Here is a 21,496-nt window from a genome sequence, read left to right as displayed (position 1 = left end):
TTGCTTAGCTGGCTTATGGTGATTCTTATGATAAGTGGACATGGTTTTTAACCACTAAATTCAAAAAAAATCAACTGCAGACCTCCCAATTAAGACCGAAACAAGGAAATCAGGATTGTAAACTTCATAGAAAAGTAATTTTCCTCCCAAGTGAACATAAGAGATATGAGATCCTCTTTTGAATTGAATGCATTATATATATGATCTGGTTTCTGATATGCATATAACTTAAAAGTATGATTCGTCTTCGAGGTATATACATATATCATTTTAATTTTACTATCCGTGGATGCAGTCTAAAAACTTAGAAGAATTGTGCGAAAACCCCAGAGCAAGGGCTGCTGTCCTGGCTGACATGGACGCTGTTGGCAGAGAGGCACAGGTACTTGGTTTTCTGCTGGATTGCATTGCAGTATTCACAACTCCTTGTTTTATCTAATAATCTGAATTGATATTTTGAAGTTAAGAGGCTTTGAATATGCAAAAGTGGTGGCGTTGGTTCTTGAACCTTTTAGTTTGGAAAATGGTTTGCTGACACCAACATTTAAGGTAAATATATGTTTACTCGGAACTGGAACATTCCTATAAACTCGCTTTTTAACCCGCGCAAAGCACGGGTTGCTTTAAATCACTTTCTTTAATATATGTTATATCTCGTTATTTATCTTTTTTATATTTATTTGTATTTTAGATCATAGTATGTTGATGTCTGTATATACACATATCCTCACTTTTATGATATTTATTAAAAATATAAATACAAAAAATATATTAAAATTCGTTTAAATCGATGACTAATCGGTCGAAAATTGGATTAATAGGGTCGAAAATCAGGTAGAATATTAAAATTACAAAAATTTTGGGGAAAATTTAAAATTTTAAAAATGATTATATATATATATAATATTATTTTTACATATATAATATTAAATTAATTCTGAATAATGATCCTATTGATCATTCTGATTAATCGCTAATTTTCTGATTTCCGCTTTTTACAACACTGAATATTTATTTATTATTAAATCATAATTATATATAATATATCCAAAAAATTATAAAATATACATTTTTATAAAAACAAATAAACATTAAGGCTTAACTTTCGTAGTCAAACATAGCCCCATAAGATACTTAAATCCTACATTATACATCAAGCCAGTCCATTGACTGCAATATCAAAATACATAATTTTATATATAGAGAGGTCATTATTGACTTTTAAAACTAACATATTTATTAGACATTAATGTCCAATCATTAATATACATTAATTATAACATGATTTTGGAATTAATTTAATATTATACATATAAATAATATATATCTAATCATTTTTAAAAAAATTTATATTCCCCATCTTTTCTTTTTTTATAGACGCATGTTCAAATTTTGTGAATGAAAAATATCTTCTTGTTTTTTTTTTAAACAAATGTGTTAATCTAATAATAGAAAGCCATACTGCATCTACACCAATGATCGAGTCGAACAAACTGAATGTATTTTGAGTAAAGGATAGTTTAGTCATTTTAGATTAAATTGATCAAGATTCAATTTTACTGCTACAAGTATGTGTTAGATACTTAGATATATAGAATACAAAAAATAGTTACCGGCTAATCACTGTTTCAGGCTTCTTGTCATTAGCCCTTGTATCGGGATGCTTGGCCAAACTGCTTCTTTTATCATCAACTACAGTATATATTACATGATGTTCAAACACAATTGGAAATATAAAATCTCATTATGTCAGCAGCCAAACTGCTTCTTTTATCATCAACTAAAGTATATATTACATGATATTTAAACACAATTGGAAATATAACATCTCATTATGTCAGCAGCCGCGCAGCAATCGCCAGCTTAGAGTTTTGACTATGACAAAAGAGTATACCTTCATCTACGATCGAACATTAAACTGCTCAGAAAAAATACCATCATTTTGACTCTGTTTTACATGATTTAAGGGTTTATTTTATGTAACTTTTCGCTAGGATTTCAAATATACAATTTGTTTTAAGTTTGTAATCAATAGAGAGTAAATAAAAAGTACATGAGTGTACCATAGAGAGTAAATTAAAAGTACGAGCGTATCATCGGTAGAAGTCAAAAATGCGATCGTACCATTGAAAAAAAACCACTTTTATGAGGGTATCATCAAGAATTTCCATATATATAATTTTTCTTTTGCCGAGTCCCTATATATAATTTAAATTTATATTTACTTGTATTTTAAGTCTTATTATCTTGATGTCTAAATGTACATATATCCTTGCTATGATGATATTTATTAAAATGTAAATATAAAAAATATACAATATTTAAAATTTTATTATATAATTAAATTATCATTCACCTAAAATTATTGAAAATTTGATAAAAACAAATAAGATTCTTGTCGAATCAGAGTCTTTGTTGTATAGTTAAAAAATCATATATATGATTTTATTAAATTATATATATAATTTTATTAAATCACAATAATTAAATATTCTAAAAATCGGCTGATTAGCCGAATAATCGATAACAGACGAATTTTTAATACGATTTGGTAAAATTCGATTAAATCGATGATTAATTGGTCAAAATTGGATTAATCAGTCAAAAATCAGGTAGAATATTAATATTTACAAAATTTGTGGGAAAAATATAAAATTTTAAAAATGATTAGATATATCTATACTATACTATTAAAGCCGAAACATTAAAAGTTTGGTCGGTCAGTACGCGGGCTTTTATACTTACTTTTATAGCTTTTATATGGACTTTTATAATTAGCGGGTTTCAAACAAAATCTAAACAAATTATGTTTTGATCGTATGTTTGTTTTATGTTTTGATTTGTTTAGATTTTGTTTGAAGCCCATTAATTTTGTTTGAAGCCCGCTAATTATAAAAGTCCGTATAAAAGCCCGCGTACCGACCGACCAAAGCCGAAACATTAAAAGTTTGGTCGGTCAGTACGCGGGCTTTTATACTTACTTTTATAGCTTTTATACGGACTTTTATAATTAGCGGGCTTCAAACAAAATCTAAACAAATTATGTTTTGATCGTATGTTTATTTTATGTTTTGATTTGTTTAGACTATACTATTAAAGCCGAAACATTAAAAGTTTGGTCGGTCAGTACGCGTGCTTTTATACTTACTTTTATAGCTTTTATACAGACTTTTATAATTAGCGGGTTTCAAACAAAATCTAAACAAATTATGTTTTGATCGTATGTTTGTTTTATGTTTTGATTTGTTTAGATTTTGTTTGAAGCCCATTAATTTTGTTTGAAGCCCGCTAATTATAAAAGTCCGTATAAAAGCCCGCGTACCGACCGACCAAAGCCGAAACATTAAAAGTTTGGTCGGTCAATACGCGGGCTTTTATACTTACTTTTATAGCTTGTATACGGACTTTTATAATTAGCGGGTTTCAAACAAAATCTAAACAAATTATGTTTTGATCGTATGTTTGTTTTATGTTTTGATTTGTTTAGATTTTGTTTGAAGCCCATTAATTTTGTTTGAAACCCGCTAATTATAAAAGTCCGTATAAAAGCCCGCGTACCGACCGACCAAACTTTTAATGTTTCGGCTTTAATAGTATAGTATAGAAGTATAGATTTGACTATACCAAAAATAAAATAAAACCTTAAAAAATACTATAATGTTAAAGCCGAAACATTAAAATTTCAATCGGTTGGTGCTGGCTTTTATACGGACTTTTATAATTAGCGCGCTTCAAACAAAATTAGTGGGTTTCAAACAAAATATAAACAAATCAAAACATAAAACAAATATAAGATCAAAACATAAAACAAATATAAGACATATTTGACTATACCAAAAACTAAAGTCAAACATTAAAAAATATGTACGCATCTATAATATATCTATACTATACTATTAAAACTGAAATATTGAAAGTTTGATTGGTCGATACTTGGGCCGAAATACGGGCCTGGCTATATAACCAATTATTCCTTTTTAACTATATAAAAACATAATATTATTATATATAATTATCAATAAATAACTGATGATATTTTTCAACCAAAATACATTAACATTATTTTTAAATACTCTAATGGCCTCACGTTAAAAGTAATATTATAGATATATACTATACTATATATTATTTTTACTACTAAAGCCGAAACATGAAATATTCAGTTGGTCACTTGGTCGGCCGGTCAGTCGAGTTTGATGAGCTTATAGTATACTTTTTATTATCTATTAAACAAAAACATTAAAATCTACGTTAGTATGATGAGTCAATATATGGGTTTACGTGTCTCTTTAACTTAAAATATGTTCTATACTATATTTTTAATTATTTAATAACGAAATATTAAAAGATTTATTGGTTGATTTATATCTGGGTTTATAGGTCTCCTTAAATTATAGCATATAAAAAAACATATTTTAACAATCTCATTAAAATATATATGTTCGAACTAATCTTGAATCCCATTTGACGGAATTAACTATTAAAAATTTATTTGTTTGTTAAATAATAAATTTATTTAACCACATTACTCTATCATAATTTTATTTTCACAATAAAATTAGTTAAATTTAAAATATATGCAATATAATAACAAACATTATAACCGCCCGTGCATTGCACGGTTTCTAAGATAGTATTATTTATATGTATAATATTAAAATAATTTCAAATAATGATCATGTTATAATTAATGTATATAAATGCTTAGACATTAATGTATAATAAATACATTGCTTAGACATTAATGTCTAATAAATACGTTAGTGTTAAAAGTCAATAATAACCTTTATATATATAAATATTGTATAATGAACAAAGGGTAAATTGGTCGTTTTGAATTAAATTACTTGCTTAGACATTAATGTATAATAAATACATTGCTTAGACATTAATGTCTAATAAATACGTTAGTGTTAAAAGTCAATAATAACCTTTGTATATATAAATATTGTATAATGAACAAAAGGTAAATTGGTCGTTTTGAATTAAATTACTCATGGTTGCTGTATTATACTAGCTTTTTTGGCCCGTGCTACGCACACGGGTATTGATTCTTTGATTTTTATCGATTTAATCTATACTTTGCTTTAAAAAAAAAACTTAATCTATACTTTATGTCGTGATTAACCCCAAATCTGACAGGTAATCAGCGCAGTCAAATTATTTATTATGAGTTTTAAATTATAGAATTTTAAATGTTTATTAGCATTTTGTCTCGTGCTACGCACACGTGTATGTTTTTTGTTTTTTTTATCGAGTTAACCTATACATTTTTATTAACAAACAGTATGATATGAGATATAAGTTATGAAAGCAACGTACGTAAGAGTCAAAATACTCGAGTTTTGTTATTAGCGAACAGTACGTTGTAGATGTTAAAAATAATATATACAAATGTCGATTGAAAAAATAAAATTACGCAACAGAAATTATAACGACGCGGACTATATAAATCTTTGTATTTAGAAATATATATAATTATTAATTTAACATGATTATGCAGATTACAGAACTTCCATCCATTCCTCAATTATAAAATTAAGGTGAATATGCTGATGATAGAATTTCCTCCCGTCCTTAATAAAAATTGATAAATATGTTAAGAAATAATTAACCTTAAGGTAATACATCAATTAGGGAATACATATGTATTCATAATTTAGTTACATTACTAAAATTATATAATGCTATAATTATTGCCTATATTGAAAATTGATACTAAGAGAATATACGTGATAAATATGTATAATGGAATAGGATCTGTATTGATTTTATAACGGAATAGATTTTTCATTAATATCATTACAATAACCAAATATTTAATATAATAATAATATTTCATGTTTGGAATAAAAATTTATATGTTCATGAATCTATGATCAAATCATTATTTGTATAGTTAAAATAATAAAAAAATATTCGATAATTGTTTCTAAAACATTTATAAAAGATATGAAAAATAGTAATGACTATATAATTAAAATTTCTTTGAGGGGGGATGAAGGAGCACTATCCTTTGCTTTGGGACAAATCCACCACAGATCACTTGAGAAGATAGAACCTAAATCTCACAAGACAAGACACCATAAATCCTACATAGATGTTCTGACCCAATCTCCCCCTAAACCCCTTCCAAGTAGAAGGATCCCGGTCGCGAAGGAAGGAAAGTCAGATCCTGGTCAGAAGAGCCACAAGAGTAACACGATATTCATCTCTGGGTTTAGTGACAGTTTGCAGCTCAAGGACCTCTGGCTTTTATTCAGGCGTACAGTAAATGTCAAGGACATAATTCTTCCCAGAAAGACAAGCATCTCAGGCAAAAGATTTGGTTTCATTATCACGGAAAATGAGATCCAAGCCTCTAAGCTAATTGAGAAATTTCACATGAAAATCGTCAACAACAACACCCTGCTTCTTGAGTTTGCAAAGTCCAGAAAGGAAAGGCCAAGATTACAAAATGAAACAAAGTTTACATTTGACAGAGCTACACCCAAAAGAGCCAGTGGTGCCTCTCCTTCTGGATCCAAGGTTGACAGGTCCCAAAAGAAAAAACAACACAAGAAGACTGAAGTCAAGCCACCTAAAGACCAACCCTCGGAGAAGACAGATAGGCACTGCACACTCGAAGTAGATGGGGATTTTCTATCCGACTTGAACTCCTGTTTATTACTGGAAACAGCCATTCCCATGAGTGTTGGCAAGGTGGAATCGATAATGGCTGGACTGGGGTTTGCGGATGCTACCATTAGAGGTTTGTCACAAAACTCTTTCATTGCACACTTTCCTAATACTGTTAAGCTGGATGAACTAGACCTAGACTTCATGAGTATTGGATTCACTACCATTAATAAGGTTAAATGGGACAATACAATCCCAAGTAGAAGGGTTGATGTTGAGTTTAGAGGACTGCCACTTATAGCTTGGACCTCTCAGAACTGCAAATTATTGGTCGATAAGTGGGGGGACATCCTTAATTATTACCCAATTATTGATTGTGAAGGGTTTTATCAAGTACCAAGAATTAGATTGGAAACTAAATGCACCTCGTGCATAAATGAATCAGTTTCCATATCAGTAGATGGTAAAACGTGGAACATTAAAATTGTGGAACTAGTAAGTGATAATCAGGATTTTTTGGAAGAGCCTGAGGAGGCAAAAGTAGTGGATCTAACTACACCGACACAACCCAAGGAGAATGTGAAGGTAGGGGAACCAAAGGAAGGGGTGAAGACTCAAACAGAGGATCCAGATACTACTCAAAGCATTGCTAAGAACTCAGACCATGCAGTCACAGGACCAGAAGAGGTGGCTTCTCCAGACGATTTACAAGATAAAGACTATGGAAACCAAAATGAACAGGAACCTGAAGACTTTGAAGATAGCTCAGGATCGCTGATTAACCCTGTCACCCCCCCGACATTGTTATGCGAAGAGGATATTGAAGGTGCTGACCTTGAAGGCCACCCAAATGTAATAGAGGAGGATGAGGGGGTAAAAGATTGGAACCTCAAATGGCAGATTAGAGATATATCGAGTGATGAAGCCACTGCAACTCACTCGATTCAATCGCAAAAATCTTCTATTCTGATCGAAGATCTAGTGGAAGAAGTGGACAACTGTGCCTTGCTCACCAGTATTAACAATATGAGAATCAAAAGCAGAAGAGGTAGGCCTTCCAAAGGTAAAGCTAAAGCAAAAGAAATCAGAGCTTTCAAGGTGCCTAGACGCCGTAAAATCAAAGGCATGAAACTAGGACTCCCTGTGATAGTAGCTAATCAAGGGACGTTTGATGAAGCTAAATTTGTCTACGAATCAGCCCTGAATATGGGACTGATACCAGAACACACAGAAGAGAAAAGTCTCCAACTGATAAGAGACAATTTGGGTAATTAATCTTCTCCAGTGCTCACCTTCATTCTTCTCTTTTTATGGATAAAGTTTCTATATTGAGCTGGAATGTTCGGGGTACCAACAATGTGGTCAATCGATTTAACATTCGTTCATTAATGTTAGATAGTAAAGCAATGATACTATGTCTTCAAGAGACAAAAAGAGCCCAGTGGAATGAAAAAATGATTGGTTCATTAGGAATCACTGGGGAGGCTCAGTGGATTGATTCTCCCTCTCAAGGCCTTTCTGGCGGACTTCTTTTGGCTTGGGATAGATCAATTATTGTGACTTCTGATATGGGGTGCCACCAAAACTGGCAATGGATTATTGGATCTCAGATAGGGTGTGCTGATGAATTCTTATGTGTTAACATATATGCTCCTCAAAAGAGCGTTCATAAGCAAAAGCTGTGGCTAGAGATCTCCTCCTTTTTACTCTCAAAGTCCAATTTGCCATTAGTTGTCCTTGGAGATTTTAATGTCGTTCTATCTGATCTAGAAAGGGAAAATTGTATCTACAATGATAGAGACACAACAGCCCTACTAGCATTCATGAACGACAATGGTCTGTCGGATGTTCCCCTGAATAATGGTTTGTTTACTTGGTTTGGTCCTGAAAACAGAAAGAGTAGACTTGACCGTGCTCTGATCAACTCAAAATGGAATAACACAGGTAACTGGTCGCTCCAAGGGCTTAATAGAAAATCCTCGGACCATCGCCCAATATTTCTCTATAGCAACAAGTCAGATTGGGGCCCTCGCCCATTCAGATTGTTCAACTGCTGGCTTCAAAATGCTGAATTCCTAAGAAGTCTGGGTGAAGTGTGGAAGGCAAATTCGACCTCCTCTCTCAACACTCGTTTTAGGGAAATACGCAGGTATGCCAAGATGTGGAACCAAAACTCGAATGGTAATGTGGATGCCAAGATAGCTAAACTGGAGAAAGACCAAGAGGAGGCTGATGACAAAAATGAGGCACAGAGTATAAAAAAGAAAATAAAGGAAGAATTGGAGTTAGCTTATGAGCATAAATCGAGCATGTTGTGCCAACTTTCAAGAATGAACTGGCAATTGCATGGGGAGCGTAATTCAAGAATCTTTCACAGAGCCATTGCAGGCAGAAATCGAGTCAAACTCATCCATGGTTTAGAGATGAATTCAGGATGGACTACAGAACCTAACATAATCAAAAGAGTCTTCTTCAAACACTTTCAAGACTTCTTCTGCAGACCCCCTGCTGATCGAATTTTCTCCCTTCATCAAGGACTTCTCCCAAGTCTTTCTAACGAGGGCAGTAAACTCCTAGTAGAGGATTTCACTGAACTAGAAATCTGGCAGGCTCTGCAAGCCTCGGACTCGAACAAAGCGCCGGGACCTGATGGTGTTAATCCAGGGGTACTGAAAGCACTCTGGCCAACTATAAAAGGAGATATCTGCAGCACATTCAATATCTTCCATTCCTCGGGATTCATTCCTCCGGGATCTAACTCTTCGTTTATAGCTCTAATTCCGAAAAAGAGTGCTGCTTCAAAGCCTTCAGACTTCCGCCCTATTTCTCTAATGAATTCAAGCATGAAACTCATCTCCAAGGTCTTGGCTAGAAGGTTGAGTCCTTTCATGAACACTCTAATTTCCCATACTCAGACAGCTTTTGTAAAAGGAAGGCAAATCTCAGACGGTATTCTCCTCACTTCAGAAATTTATCACTCTCTAAAATCAGCTCGTAGCAGGGGTCTTATTCTTAAAATTGACTTTGCAAAAGCGTTTGATTCTATAAACTGGGGATTCCTATTTGAGGTAATGGAACTAATGCAGTTTGATTCGAAGTGGATCCACTGGATCAGAAAACTTTTTGATTCCTCGAGGGTATCGATCCTAGTTAATGGCAGCCCTACGGATGAATTCCACCCTACCAGGGGTCTCCGTCAAGGAGATCCTTTATCTCCTCTCCTATTCAACCTTATTGGCGAGGCTCTCTCATGTTTACTCAAATCTGCTCATAATTCAGGGTTGTTTAATGGAGTATCAGTAGCCGGCCATCCAGAAAAAATTTCTCACCTACAGTTCGCGGACGATATTATTTTATTTGTGGCAAATGACTCTCACTCAGTTCGTGGGATCAAGGCAACACTTAAAATCTTTGAGGTAATTTCAGGGCTAAAGATCAACTATGGGAAAAGCAAACTGTATGGATTCAAAGAAAGTCCTGAGCAACTTAAGCAGTGGGCTGATTGGTTAGGTTGTTCCATCGGTAATGACCAATTCACTTATTTAGGTGCTACTATCGGCCAGTCACCAAAGAAATCTATCTTCTGGAAACCACTTGAGCAGAAATTAGTGTCTAAACTGCAAAAATGGGACTCAGCTAATGTTTCAATGGCGGGCCGATTGGTTCTCCTTCAATCTGTGCTTGATAGCTTGCCGGCGTATTGGTTCAGTTTGTTTAAAATGCCTCAAAAAACTATCAAGTTCATAGACAAGAAGCGTAGACATTTCCTGTGGGGAGGTAAATCAGATGCGGCAAGGAAAATGCACCTCTTAAATTGGGAACGCCTCTGCATTCCAAAACATTCTGGTGGTTTAGGCATTGCCCCTCTCGAAGCTAGAAACATTTCACTATTATCTAAATGGTGGTGGAGATGCTACTCGCAAAGAGACCACCTCTGGAACAAAATTTTATCTCGTAAGTATGGAGAAAAGATTAGGTTCAACCTTGGATCCCTGGCTGGAAGCCAAGGCATTTCCCCGATTATGCAAGGCATTTCTAGCATTCGAAACAACAGAGCTGTGGAACCTCTTCTTAATGATAACAGTTTTAAATGGAAACTCGGGAATGGGGAGTCGATTTTTTTCTGGGAAGATTGGTGGAGGGGGGACAGACCTCTATCGTCTTTATACCCTCGAATATATACCCTTTCAAGGTTGAAGTTTAAATCAGTTGCTGAGTTTTTAGTTCTTTGGACTGAAAATGGTCTCAATTCAAGCATCTGGCAAGATGGTATTATCCCCACTGATATGGCAGAAATTTCATCATTGAACGACTTAATAGAAGACCTCCAAGTTACACATCAACAGGATACCCTGGTTTGGCTAGGGGACAAGTGTTCTTTCTCCTCTAAAGTCATCCTAAAGCGCATTGTGCCTGCTAGTACTTCTTCTAACCCCAGGCAAAGAATTTGGTCACTAATTTGGAGTCTCAAAGTTCCACCGAAGATTAGAATATTTCTATGGAAAATTCAATGGGGAGTACTACCAACCAAATTTTTGCTTCATTCCAGGATGCCAGACTTAAATCCAATGTGTGATAAGTGTGGTAACAGGGTTGAGACTTTAAATCATCTGCTTTGGGAGTGTGAAGTGGCTAAATGGGTGTGGAAATTTATAGCAATTTGGTGGAATTTAGAATCAAAATTTAGACGACTAAATTACTTTTCACTCGAGATTATTATGTCATTCCAACGTTCAGCGGTATCATCAAGAGTATGGCACACGGTTGTTGCAGCGGCAGTTTGGTCCATTTGGCTGGCAAGAAACGAGTTGGTATTCCAATCTACCTCGCCTTCTCGCTCATGCCTTCTCAACTTAATTTTCACCAGAATCAGCAAATGGGGTGAGGCCTCTAAACTGATTCCTTTTGCAGCTGACCCACTTTGGAAATCCAACCCCAATGGAGCTGTGGCAATTTATTTCAATAAACTGAATACGGAGTACTGGAATTATAAACTGATGTCACATGACTTAGTATGTGCAGTGGATGGTGCTTGGGGTGAGTGTGTGGATGGATCATTTAAAGGTGCAATTGGTGGTCGAGTTGTAAATAAAAATAAGAAGATTCTGCATGTTTTCTCGATACCGGTACAAGTGGAAAATGGTCTTCAAGCTGAACTGGAAGCTCTAATCTATGCTATAGGACTGGCCTCTAGCCACTATCACAAGGTCACTAGATATGCAATTTGTTCTGACTCTAAGGAAGCTCTTCAGTTAATCCGGGATAGGGAGGAAGTAGGCAATATCTTGCAACGTTCAATTTCAGATTTTATTCCCCTTCTGGATTCTTCAGTCAGCCTATACTATGTCTCAAGGGAACTCAATGTTGAAGCAGATGCTCTAGCTAAAAAGGGCATCCAAAGAATTGCACCAGCTGTATTCTGGGATATTGGACAGCAAAGCTACGATATGATAGACTTACAGGAATCGAAATCTCCATGACAGAAGATATGGATACTTCTCTCAGAATATCTCCAGGTTTTAAGGATTGCTGGATCTTTATCCATTGGTTTTGGTTCCATCTAGTTTCCATCAGTCTATTTACTGCTTCTGCAACTTTCTCTTGGGGTATTTATACCCCTCCTGGTAGTCTGGATCAGTACGCTTTCTAACGTTGGTGTGCTAAATCTCTCTAAGCCTCCAATGGACTACATGTGGCTTCCTCCAGATCCAAACACCCTTAAGATCAATGTGCACTGCATTACCACAGCTGAGCCCCTTCCTAATGGCAATAGTAATAGTGTGGGGGTTATTGTGAGGGATCCAACTGGGAAAGAAATCTGGAGCGCCGCGGGGCCAATGCCAGGGAAATCTAAACTTCATGCTACTCTCTGGGGCATCTATCATGGTGCTCTGCAGTGTCACCAGTTGGAAGAGTGGAAAACCCACATTGAAACAGACCACTGGGGAGCCTTTGAGGCCATTCGTTTTCAAGAGGAGATGCCTCCGCAGGAGAATGTGCAGGAAGTCCTTCGCCTCTTTAATACTCTACACTCCAACAACTTCAAGATTGGAACCACTGTTCGAGAAATTACTCGTATTCCAATAGTGCAGAATGGAACAGCGGCGTACCTTGCCCGCTATGGTTTGGATAATATGAGTCTCTTTGCAGAAACTCCAGGTTCCTTTGGAGAGAAACAGTTCATGTTGGCCAGAGATATGTGTAACACCCGTGAAATTCACAAGTATGAAAGAAATACATTTATTTAATGTAATTAATTATTGTGCAAAAAAGACTATTTTATCAGTCTCGGATTTAATAGAAATTTATAATGCGAGAAGTAGTAATTAAAATATTGTAGCTGCAAGAATTCTAGAAAATGCGTAGCATTATTGTGTATGAACCAATATTTAATATTAGAAATGTACATTAACCCGAGAGCTGCGTTTATACCAAAAATATAGTAGACGCGATTATTTATTTATAGACTCTTGAATAAATATTATGTTTTAGTCGAGCTGATTATAGTATCTGTATTACTTTATAAATTTGGGGGATTGGTAAGAAAATATTAAAATAGTTATTGATATATTTATTAAATTATTTTGTACGATATTTAATTATATTCGTCCGCGGTTAATAAAATAAAACGATACGAGAAAATTAGAAATAAGCGAAGCTAATAAATTTTTCGGAGCGTTGCTTGCAGCGCAAGCATTAAAGCTTAGGGCCCAAGTCTCGATACTTAGCGCCCAAGTAAGATTATTAATTAACATATAATTAGTAGTCATTAAGGATTAATGAGGATTAGCAAAATGATATAAATACCAAAGAAATGAATCTAAAATTCTCACAAAAACCTGTGAAAGGAAGGATAGCAAACCAGTAGTGTAAAAGGAGGGTGTTTACAACTCAAGCATATTTTAAGGTAAAAGAAAAACTTCCTTTCACCTTCTTTTTAATATATAGTTGTGATGGTTATATTTATATTTTATACTTGACTAATTGGACTCTTGCTGTACTTTTATATTTATTAATTCACTATGTTGGTGAATAACTCAGACTTACACTTCCTCGTATAACAGGAGCTTTTCTTCCCCAAATATTTGAAAACTAAAATTAGGTTCACAACGTTTGGGGTTTTGACTTGATTGTTGCTTGTGTTGTTTTAATCGAAGTTTGAGTTAAATTGCGGGCTGAATTGTTGACGGAATCGGAGCTGTTAGCGTGCGGAGTGGACGGTCGGAGCTCGCGTCGGCGTCGCCGACGGAGCCTCGCGGAGGTGACAGGAGAGGGAGGTCGAGAAAGAAAGAAAAGGGGGAAGAGAGTGGTTGTGTGTGCCGAGTGCGTGTGTGTTGTGTGCGTTGTGTGTGTGAGTCGAGTGTGTGCGTGTAGGATGAACCACCGCTGCTGCGGTGGTGGTGATGAGGTCGACGGAAAGAGAGGGAGGGAGAGAGGAGAGATGTGGAGAGGGAGGTGAGATGGAGAAGACAAGGGCAAGTCATTGAATTATAAATCGATTCTGATAAATAATCCGCTGGGCATTAATTTGATGTCGGAATGTAAAATAAAATTCATATTTGGATTCCTTGTGAAAAAATAGATGGAATGGACTCTAGAATCACATGATTTGGATGAAAAATGAGGGAGTAATGCTTGGTCAAAGTTTGGCCATGGGTGTTGACTTCGGGGAGAGAGAAAGTAGATGGGTGTGTTGGAGAAGATGATGATGTGGCAGCTTGTGATTGGCTAAAATATTAAAGACTAGTATTAAATTAATTTGAGAGACTAAATGATGGAATTAATAAAAGTGTAAAACATGAAAGTTTAAGTAAATAATATTTCAGATTTAATGGTAAAACCTAATTTTGGGTTCGAGAGATATTAAATTAATTTATATTATGGTTGATTTAATAAATAGTTAGTTAAATTGGAGGATTTAGTTAATAATTGGATAAAACGAATAGTTTAGAAAAATGAGACTTTTGGGATAGTAACATGAGTTAGTAAGGAATATTTTGCTTAAATTAATAATAAGAGGAGAATAAATGGGAAATGATCTAAATAAATAAGATGAGGAATTATAAGTAGATTTTACGATATCATCATTTTAAGATTAGATTCTAATTTATTATTTTGTGACATAGAAGATTGATTATCTGGAAGGCGGGCTTGATTATTCAACTTAAAATTGGAACGTGGTGCACTGTAAGTATATACTGTACCATTCGCTGTTGATATTTCGTGATGTTTTGGTGAACATTTTTACTGATGATTTTCTGATGAGAAATGAGTATTCTTGCATTGATACTTGATGAACTGATGATGATGCTTCCTTATTGGAAGTAAAGCTAAACCAATTGTTTAGCTGGCCGGGATCCCAACTTGATGAACTGATGAACTTATCGTGCTTGAATACTCATACTCATACTCATCTTGATGTGTGAAACTGTTTGATGACTCTGATGAAATATTGATTTGGTTCACCAAGTTTTGTGAATAAAACTCAGTTGAAATGTACGTATATGCTTACTGAGCTTTATGAGCTCATCCCTTTTTATGTACTAATCTTACAGGGAAGAATTCTGGAGAAGGATATTCAGGCAAGGGTAAAAGTGTGATGAACCGAAGTGCTAGACTTGGTTGGATTTGAAATTAGAAGTTTAGTAGAAGTATTATGTAATCGAAAGAAATATTTGTGAACTTTTAGAAGAGTGATGTAAGACTCTGATGTAAGGTAAAATATGCCTTTAAATTATATTAAGTTTGAGATTACAAAGTTACATTTCAGTGTGTTCAGTAGAATGGCACCCCCGGGCCGGGTTGCTGAAGTCATCACGGGCCGGGGGCGTCACAGGTGGTATCAGAGCTATAGGTTCGAGAATCGGCGAAAGTAGGATTAAGACTTTAGACTAGTGTGATTTTTAAGTTAGAAAAGTGGTCTAGGGGATATATGGATCATAGTGGTGAATGTGCGGATAAACTATGTGTTTAGTACTTACTATAGCTGGAACCCCCAGTGTAAATGGGACTATAGATCCCGTTGAGGCCAAGATATGGCTAAGAGAAATAAGGAAGACTTTTGAAATAGTTGGTGGAGAAGAGGATAAGAAAACTATCTTTGATGCTTATTGCTTAATGGAGAGGCTAATTATTTGTTAGAAGCTAAGCAAGTTATAGAAGAATCTAGTGTGATATAGAAATAGCTGACCAGGAAGTAATTATAGTAGATAAGGTTTGTCCTAGTTGTAAGATAACCGTTCAAAAGAAAATCTTTGAGAAAAATCTTATTTCTTTGACTTTTTTTTCAATCCGATTGGGATGAACAACCCTAATCATAGGGGACACAAGGTATACCTGTCTGTGTGATAGGAGTTGGATGGGACGCCATCACTTGTGTGTGTTGTGATTACAAGAAGGTTAACAACCTTTAGTAGTGTCTTAATTTAGACACGCAACACTCAGTTCACTTGATCATAATTGATCTCCCAATCATCCTTTTACTTCAAATGAAAGCTATTTTGAAAACTCATTGATCAGTGATTACCATTGTTAAAGACTTCTAAGAAAGTTTAAATTTCTTATTTCCTTTGAGTTCTTTTCAAAATGCTCAGATTTAAAATCCTTTGATTGTGTTTTTTTTTAAAATATAGTTTGTTTGAGAAAGTGTTTTAAGAAGATGTATGGTGATGTCAGATCCAGACTCCCGGATTTGAAGGATGTCACATAGCTTATCGAGAATTAAATAAGATACCCTTTACCTAGGGTTGATGATATGTTTGACCAATTGAAGGATTCATCTTACTTTTCTGAGATAGACTTGAGATCTGAATACCATCAATTAAGGATCAGACCTAAAAAAATGTACCTAAGACGGCATTTGCGACCCGACATGAACATTGTGAGTTCTTAAGAGATGCCTTTCGGATTGACTAATGCACCTATAGCATTTATGGATCTTATGAATAGGGTATTTAAGAAATATTCGGATAAGTTTGTTGTTATATTAATCCATAATATTTATCCTTTGACCAAATTGATTAGGAAAGAAGAGAAGTTTGATGGACTAAGTACGAATAGAGTTTTCAGGAATCAAAGAAGCGACTACAATGGCCGCCGTGTTAATCTTACCTGACGAGACATGATCTTTGTAATTTATAGTGATTCATCTCACAAGGAACTAGGATGTGTTTTTATGCAATATGGAAAAGTGATAGTATATGAGTTAAAGACAATTTAAGGATTTCAAGTTGAGATATCCTACCCATGATCTAGAATTAACTACTATAGTATCTACTTTAAAGATTTGGCAACCTTAGTTGTATGGTGAGAATTGTGAGATATTTACATATCATAAGAGTTTAAAATACTTGTTTACTCAAAAAGAGTTAAATATGAGACAAATAGAATTGTTAAAGGACTATGACTGTACGATTAACTATCACACAGGGGAAAGCAAATTTAGTTGCCAAGGTATTAAGTTGAAAAGAAAGAATTAAGGTTATATCATTATCAAAGGAAATTGATTATGTAAATGAAAAGGCTTGGAATAGAGATTAAGAAGTCAGAGCATAAGGAGGGAAGATTTATGAGAGGTTAGTGCACCCAGAGTTAATAAAAAGAGTTACTTAGGAATTCGAAGATGTAATGAGGAAAAGCTACCCGGAGTAGTTAAGCACCAGTCGGGATTCCGAGGACGGAATCCTATAAGGAGGGAAGAATGTAACACCCGTGAAATTCACAAGTATGAAAGAAATACATTTATTTAATGTAATTAATTATTGTGCAAAAAAGACTATTTTATCAGTCTCGGATTTAATAGAAATTTATAATGCGAGAAGTAGTAATTAAAATATTGTAGCTGCAAGAATTCTAGAAAATGCGTAGCATTATTGTGTATGAACCAATATTTAATATTAGAAATGTACATTAACCCGAGAGCTGCGTTTATACCAAAAATATAGTAGACGCGATTATTTATTTATAGACTCTTGAATAAATATTATGTTTTAGTCGAGCTGATTATAGTATCTGTATTACTTTATAAATTTGGGGGATTGGTAAGAAAATATTAAAATAGTTATTGATATATTTATTAAATTATTTTGTACGATATTTAATTATATTCGTCCGCGGTTAATAAAATAAAACGATACGAGAAAATTAGAAATAAGCGAAGCTAATAAATTTTTCGGAGCGTTGCTTGCAGCGCAAGCATTAAAGCTTAGGGCCCAAGTCTCGATACTTAGCGCCCAAGTAAGATTATTAATTAACATATAATTAGTAGTCATTAAGGATTAATGAGGATTAGCAAAATGATATAAATACCAAAGAAATGAATCTAAAATTCTCACAAAAACCTGTGAAAGGAAGGATAGCAAACCAGTAGTGTAAAAGGAGGGTGTTTACAACTCAAGCATATTTTAAGGTAAAAGAAAAACTTCCTTTCACCTTCTTTTTAATATATAGTTGTGATGGTTATATTTATATTTTATACTTGACTAATTGGACTCTTGCTGTACTTTTATATTTATTAATTCACTATGTTGGTGAATAACTCAGACTTACACTTCCTCGTATAACAGGAGCTTTTCTTCCCCAAATATTTGAAAACTAAAATTAGGTTCACAACGTTTGGGGTTTTGACTTGATTGTTGCTTGTGTTGTTTTAATCGAAGTTTGAGTTAAATTGCGGGCTGAATTGTTGACGGAATCGGAGCTGTTAGCGTGCGGAGTGGACGGTCGGAGCTCGCGTCGGCGTCGCCGACGGAGCCTCGCGGAGGTGACAGGAGAGGGAGGTCGAGAAAGAAAGAAAAGGGGGAAGAGAGTGGTTGTGTGTGCCGAGTGCGTGTGTGTTGTGTGCGTTGTGTGTGTGAGTCGAGTGTGTGCGTGTAGGATGAACCACCGCTGCTGCGGTGGTGGTGATGAGGTCGACGGAAAGAGAGGGAGGGAGAGAGGAGAGATGTGGAGAGGGAGGTGAGATGGAGAAGACAAGGGCAAGTCATTGAATTATAAATCGATTCTGATAAATAATCCGCTGGGCATTAATTTGATGTCGGAATGTAAAATAAAATTCATATTTGGATTCCTTGTGAAAAAATAGATGGAATGGACTCTAGAATCACATGATTTGGATGAAAAATGAGGGAGTAATGCTTGGTCAAAGTTTGGCCATGGGTGTTGACTTCGGGGAGAGAGAAAGTAGATGGGTGTGTTGGAGAAGATGATGATGTGGCAGCTTGTGATTGGCTAAAATATTAAAGACTAGTATTAAATTAATTTGAGAGACTAAATGATGGAATTAATAAAAGTGTAAAACATGAAAGTTTAAGTAAATAATATTTCAGATTTAATGGTAAAACCTAATTTTGGGTTCGAGAGATATTAAATTAATTTATATTATGGTTGATTTAATAAATAGTTAGTTAAATTGGAGGATTTAGTTAATAATTGGATAAAACGAATAGTTTAGAAAAATGAGACTTTTGGGATAGTAACATGAGTTAGTAAGGAATATTTTGCTTAAATTAATAATAAGAGGAGAATAAATGGGAAATGATCTAAATAAATAAGATGAGGAATTATAAGTAGATTTTACGATATCATCATTTTAAGATTAGATTCTAATTTATTATTTTGTGACATAGAAGATTGATTATCTGGAAGGCGGGCTTGATTATTCAACTTAAAATTGGAACGTGGTGCACTGTAAGTATATACTGTACCATTCGCTGTTGATATTTCGTGATGTTTTGGTGAACATTTTTACTGATGATTTTCTGATGAGAAATGAGTATTCTTGCATTGATACTTGATGAACTGATGATGATGCTTCCTTATTGGAAGTAAAGCTAAACCAATTGTTTAGCTGGCCGGGATCCCAACTTGATGAACTGATGAACTTATCGTGCTTGAATACTCATACTCATACTCATCTTGATGTGTGAAACTGTTTGATGACTCTGATGAAATATTGATTTGGTTCACCAAGTTTTGTGAATAAAACTCAGTTGAAATGTACGTATATGCTTACTGAGCTTTATGAGCTCATCCCTTTTTATGTACTAATCTTACAGGGAAGAATTCTGGAGAAGGATATTCAGGCAAGGGTAAAAGTGTGATGAACCGAAGTGCTAGACTTGGTTGGATTTGAAATTAGAAGTTTAGTAGAAGTATTATGTAATCGAAAGAAATATTTGTGAACTTTTAGAAGAGTGATGTAAGACTCTGATGTAAGGTAAAATATGCCTTTAAATTATATTAAGTTTGAGATTACAAAGTTACATTTCAGTGTGTTCAGTAGAATGGCACCCCCGGGCCGGGTTGCTGAAGTCATCACGGGCCGGGGGCGTCACAATATGGGCCTTTTGTTTGATGCTCATCCTCCTGCCAACTTTGGGATGGGAGAGATATTCGATGGTGAACTGCTTCAGGAGGAGACTAATGATCTCAACAATGACTCCTCCAATGCAGATCATGAGGCTAGTGCTCCCCTCATGTGGCGACTCTTGTCCCTTCCAGCCCGAATGTGGAAGGCTTTGGTCAAGTGAAGAGCTCTACGTATCGATGCTCTCCCCTGGAACGTAGTGGCTGAATATATAAGCTTTTAAATTATGTATTGCTTCCTTGAGTAGTCTGTTAGGGTGTTTTTCTTTTATCAGGGCTTAAGTTGAAGTGTAGAACCTGAATCTCAAAGCGGTTGTATGGCGGTTAGCCTGTGTTTTATTAATTCCATCTGGGTTTATCAAAAAAAAAAATATAATTAAAATTTCTCGGCGACGCCTCGAATCTTAAATAAAACAACAAAAACTATAATAAACTATATGTAAAAATTTAATTGTTTAGTTATTTAAATGAAAATTTTCTCATTTATGAAAAATTTATTTAAATAAAAATATACATGTAGCATTTTCGCCCGTGCTACGCACACGGGTATGATTTTTTTTATCTAGTTAAACTATAAATTTTTTATTAACAAACAGTATGATATGAGATATAAGTTATGAAAACTAACGTATGTAACATTCAAAATACTCGAGTTATGTTATTGACGATCAATACGTTGCAAATGTTAAAAATAATATATACGAATGTCAATTTAAAAAAAATCACACAACGGAAATTATGACGACACGGACTATATAAATCTTTGAATTTAGAAACATAAATAATTATAAACTTAACCTGATTATACGTATTATAAAACTTCCATCCATTCCTTAATTATAGAATTAAGGTGAATATGTTGAGAAATAATTAGCCTTAAAGTAATACATCAACAAAGGAATACATATGTAGTCATAATTCAGTTACATTACTAAAACTATACATATGCTATAATTATTGCCTATTGAAAATTGATAATAAGAGTATATACATCATAAATATCTACAATGGAATAGATTCTGCATTGATTTTATAACGGAATAGATTTTTCATTAGTATCATTAATATAACCAAATATTTAATATAATAATATTTCGTGTTTGGAATAAAAATTTATATCTTCATGGATCTATGATCAAATCATTATTTGTATAGTTAAAATAATAAAAAAATATTCAGTAATTGTTTCTAAAATATTTATAAAAGACATAAAAATAGTAATGACTATAAAATTAAAATTTCTTGGCGATGCCTCGAATCATAAATAAAATAACAAAAAATATAATAAATTATATGTAAAAATTTTATTGTTAAGTTATTTAAATGAAAATTTGCTCATTTATGAAAAATTTATTTAAATAAAAATATACTCGTAGCATTTTGGCCCTTGCTACGCGCACGAGTATGATTTTTTGTTTTTTTATCTAGTTGAACTATACATTTTTTATTAACAAACAGTATAATATGAGATATAAGTTATGAAAGGCAACGTATGTGAGAGTCAAAATACTCG

At 34.2% G+C, this 21,496-nt stretch overlaps 1 protein-coding gene across 18 annotated transcripts in view; it reads left to right on the top strand.

The window, feature by feature from the left end:
• Window positions 1–21,496, top strand: part of LOC108199626 (long chain acyl-CoA synthetase 6, peroxisomal) — a 39,238-nt gene that overhangs the window by 6,579 nt on the left and 11,163 nt on the right. For 3 of the 18 annotated variants that reach the window (XM_017367533.2, XM_017367534.2, XM_064083198.1), the window contains exons 21-22: window positions 296–382; window positions 463–549. In XM_017367533.2, coding sequence (XP_017223022.1) covers window positions 296–382; window positions 463–549 — 174 coding nt within the window. Of the gene's footprint in view, window positions 1–295; window positions 383–462; window positions 550–7,928; window positions 19,915–21,496 lie in introns of those variants that run through there. The other 15 variants (XM_064083197.1, XM_064083196.1, XR_010286450.1 and 12 more) reach the window with 15 other exon arrangements.

Source organism: Daucus carota, chromosome 8 (assembly GCF_001625215.2).
Source record: "Daucus carota subsp. sativus chromosome 8, DH1 v3.0, whole genome shotgun sequence".
In the NCBI taxonomy this organism is placed as follows: domain Eukaryota; kingdom Viridiplantae; phylum Streptophyta; class Magnoliopsida; order Apiales; family Apiaceae; genus Daucus; species Daucus carota.
This window is presented reverse-complemented; position numbering and strand designations above follow the sequence as displayed.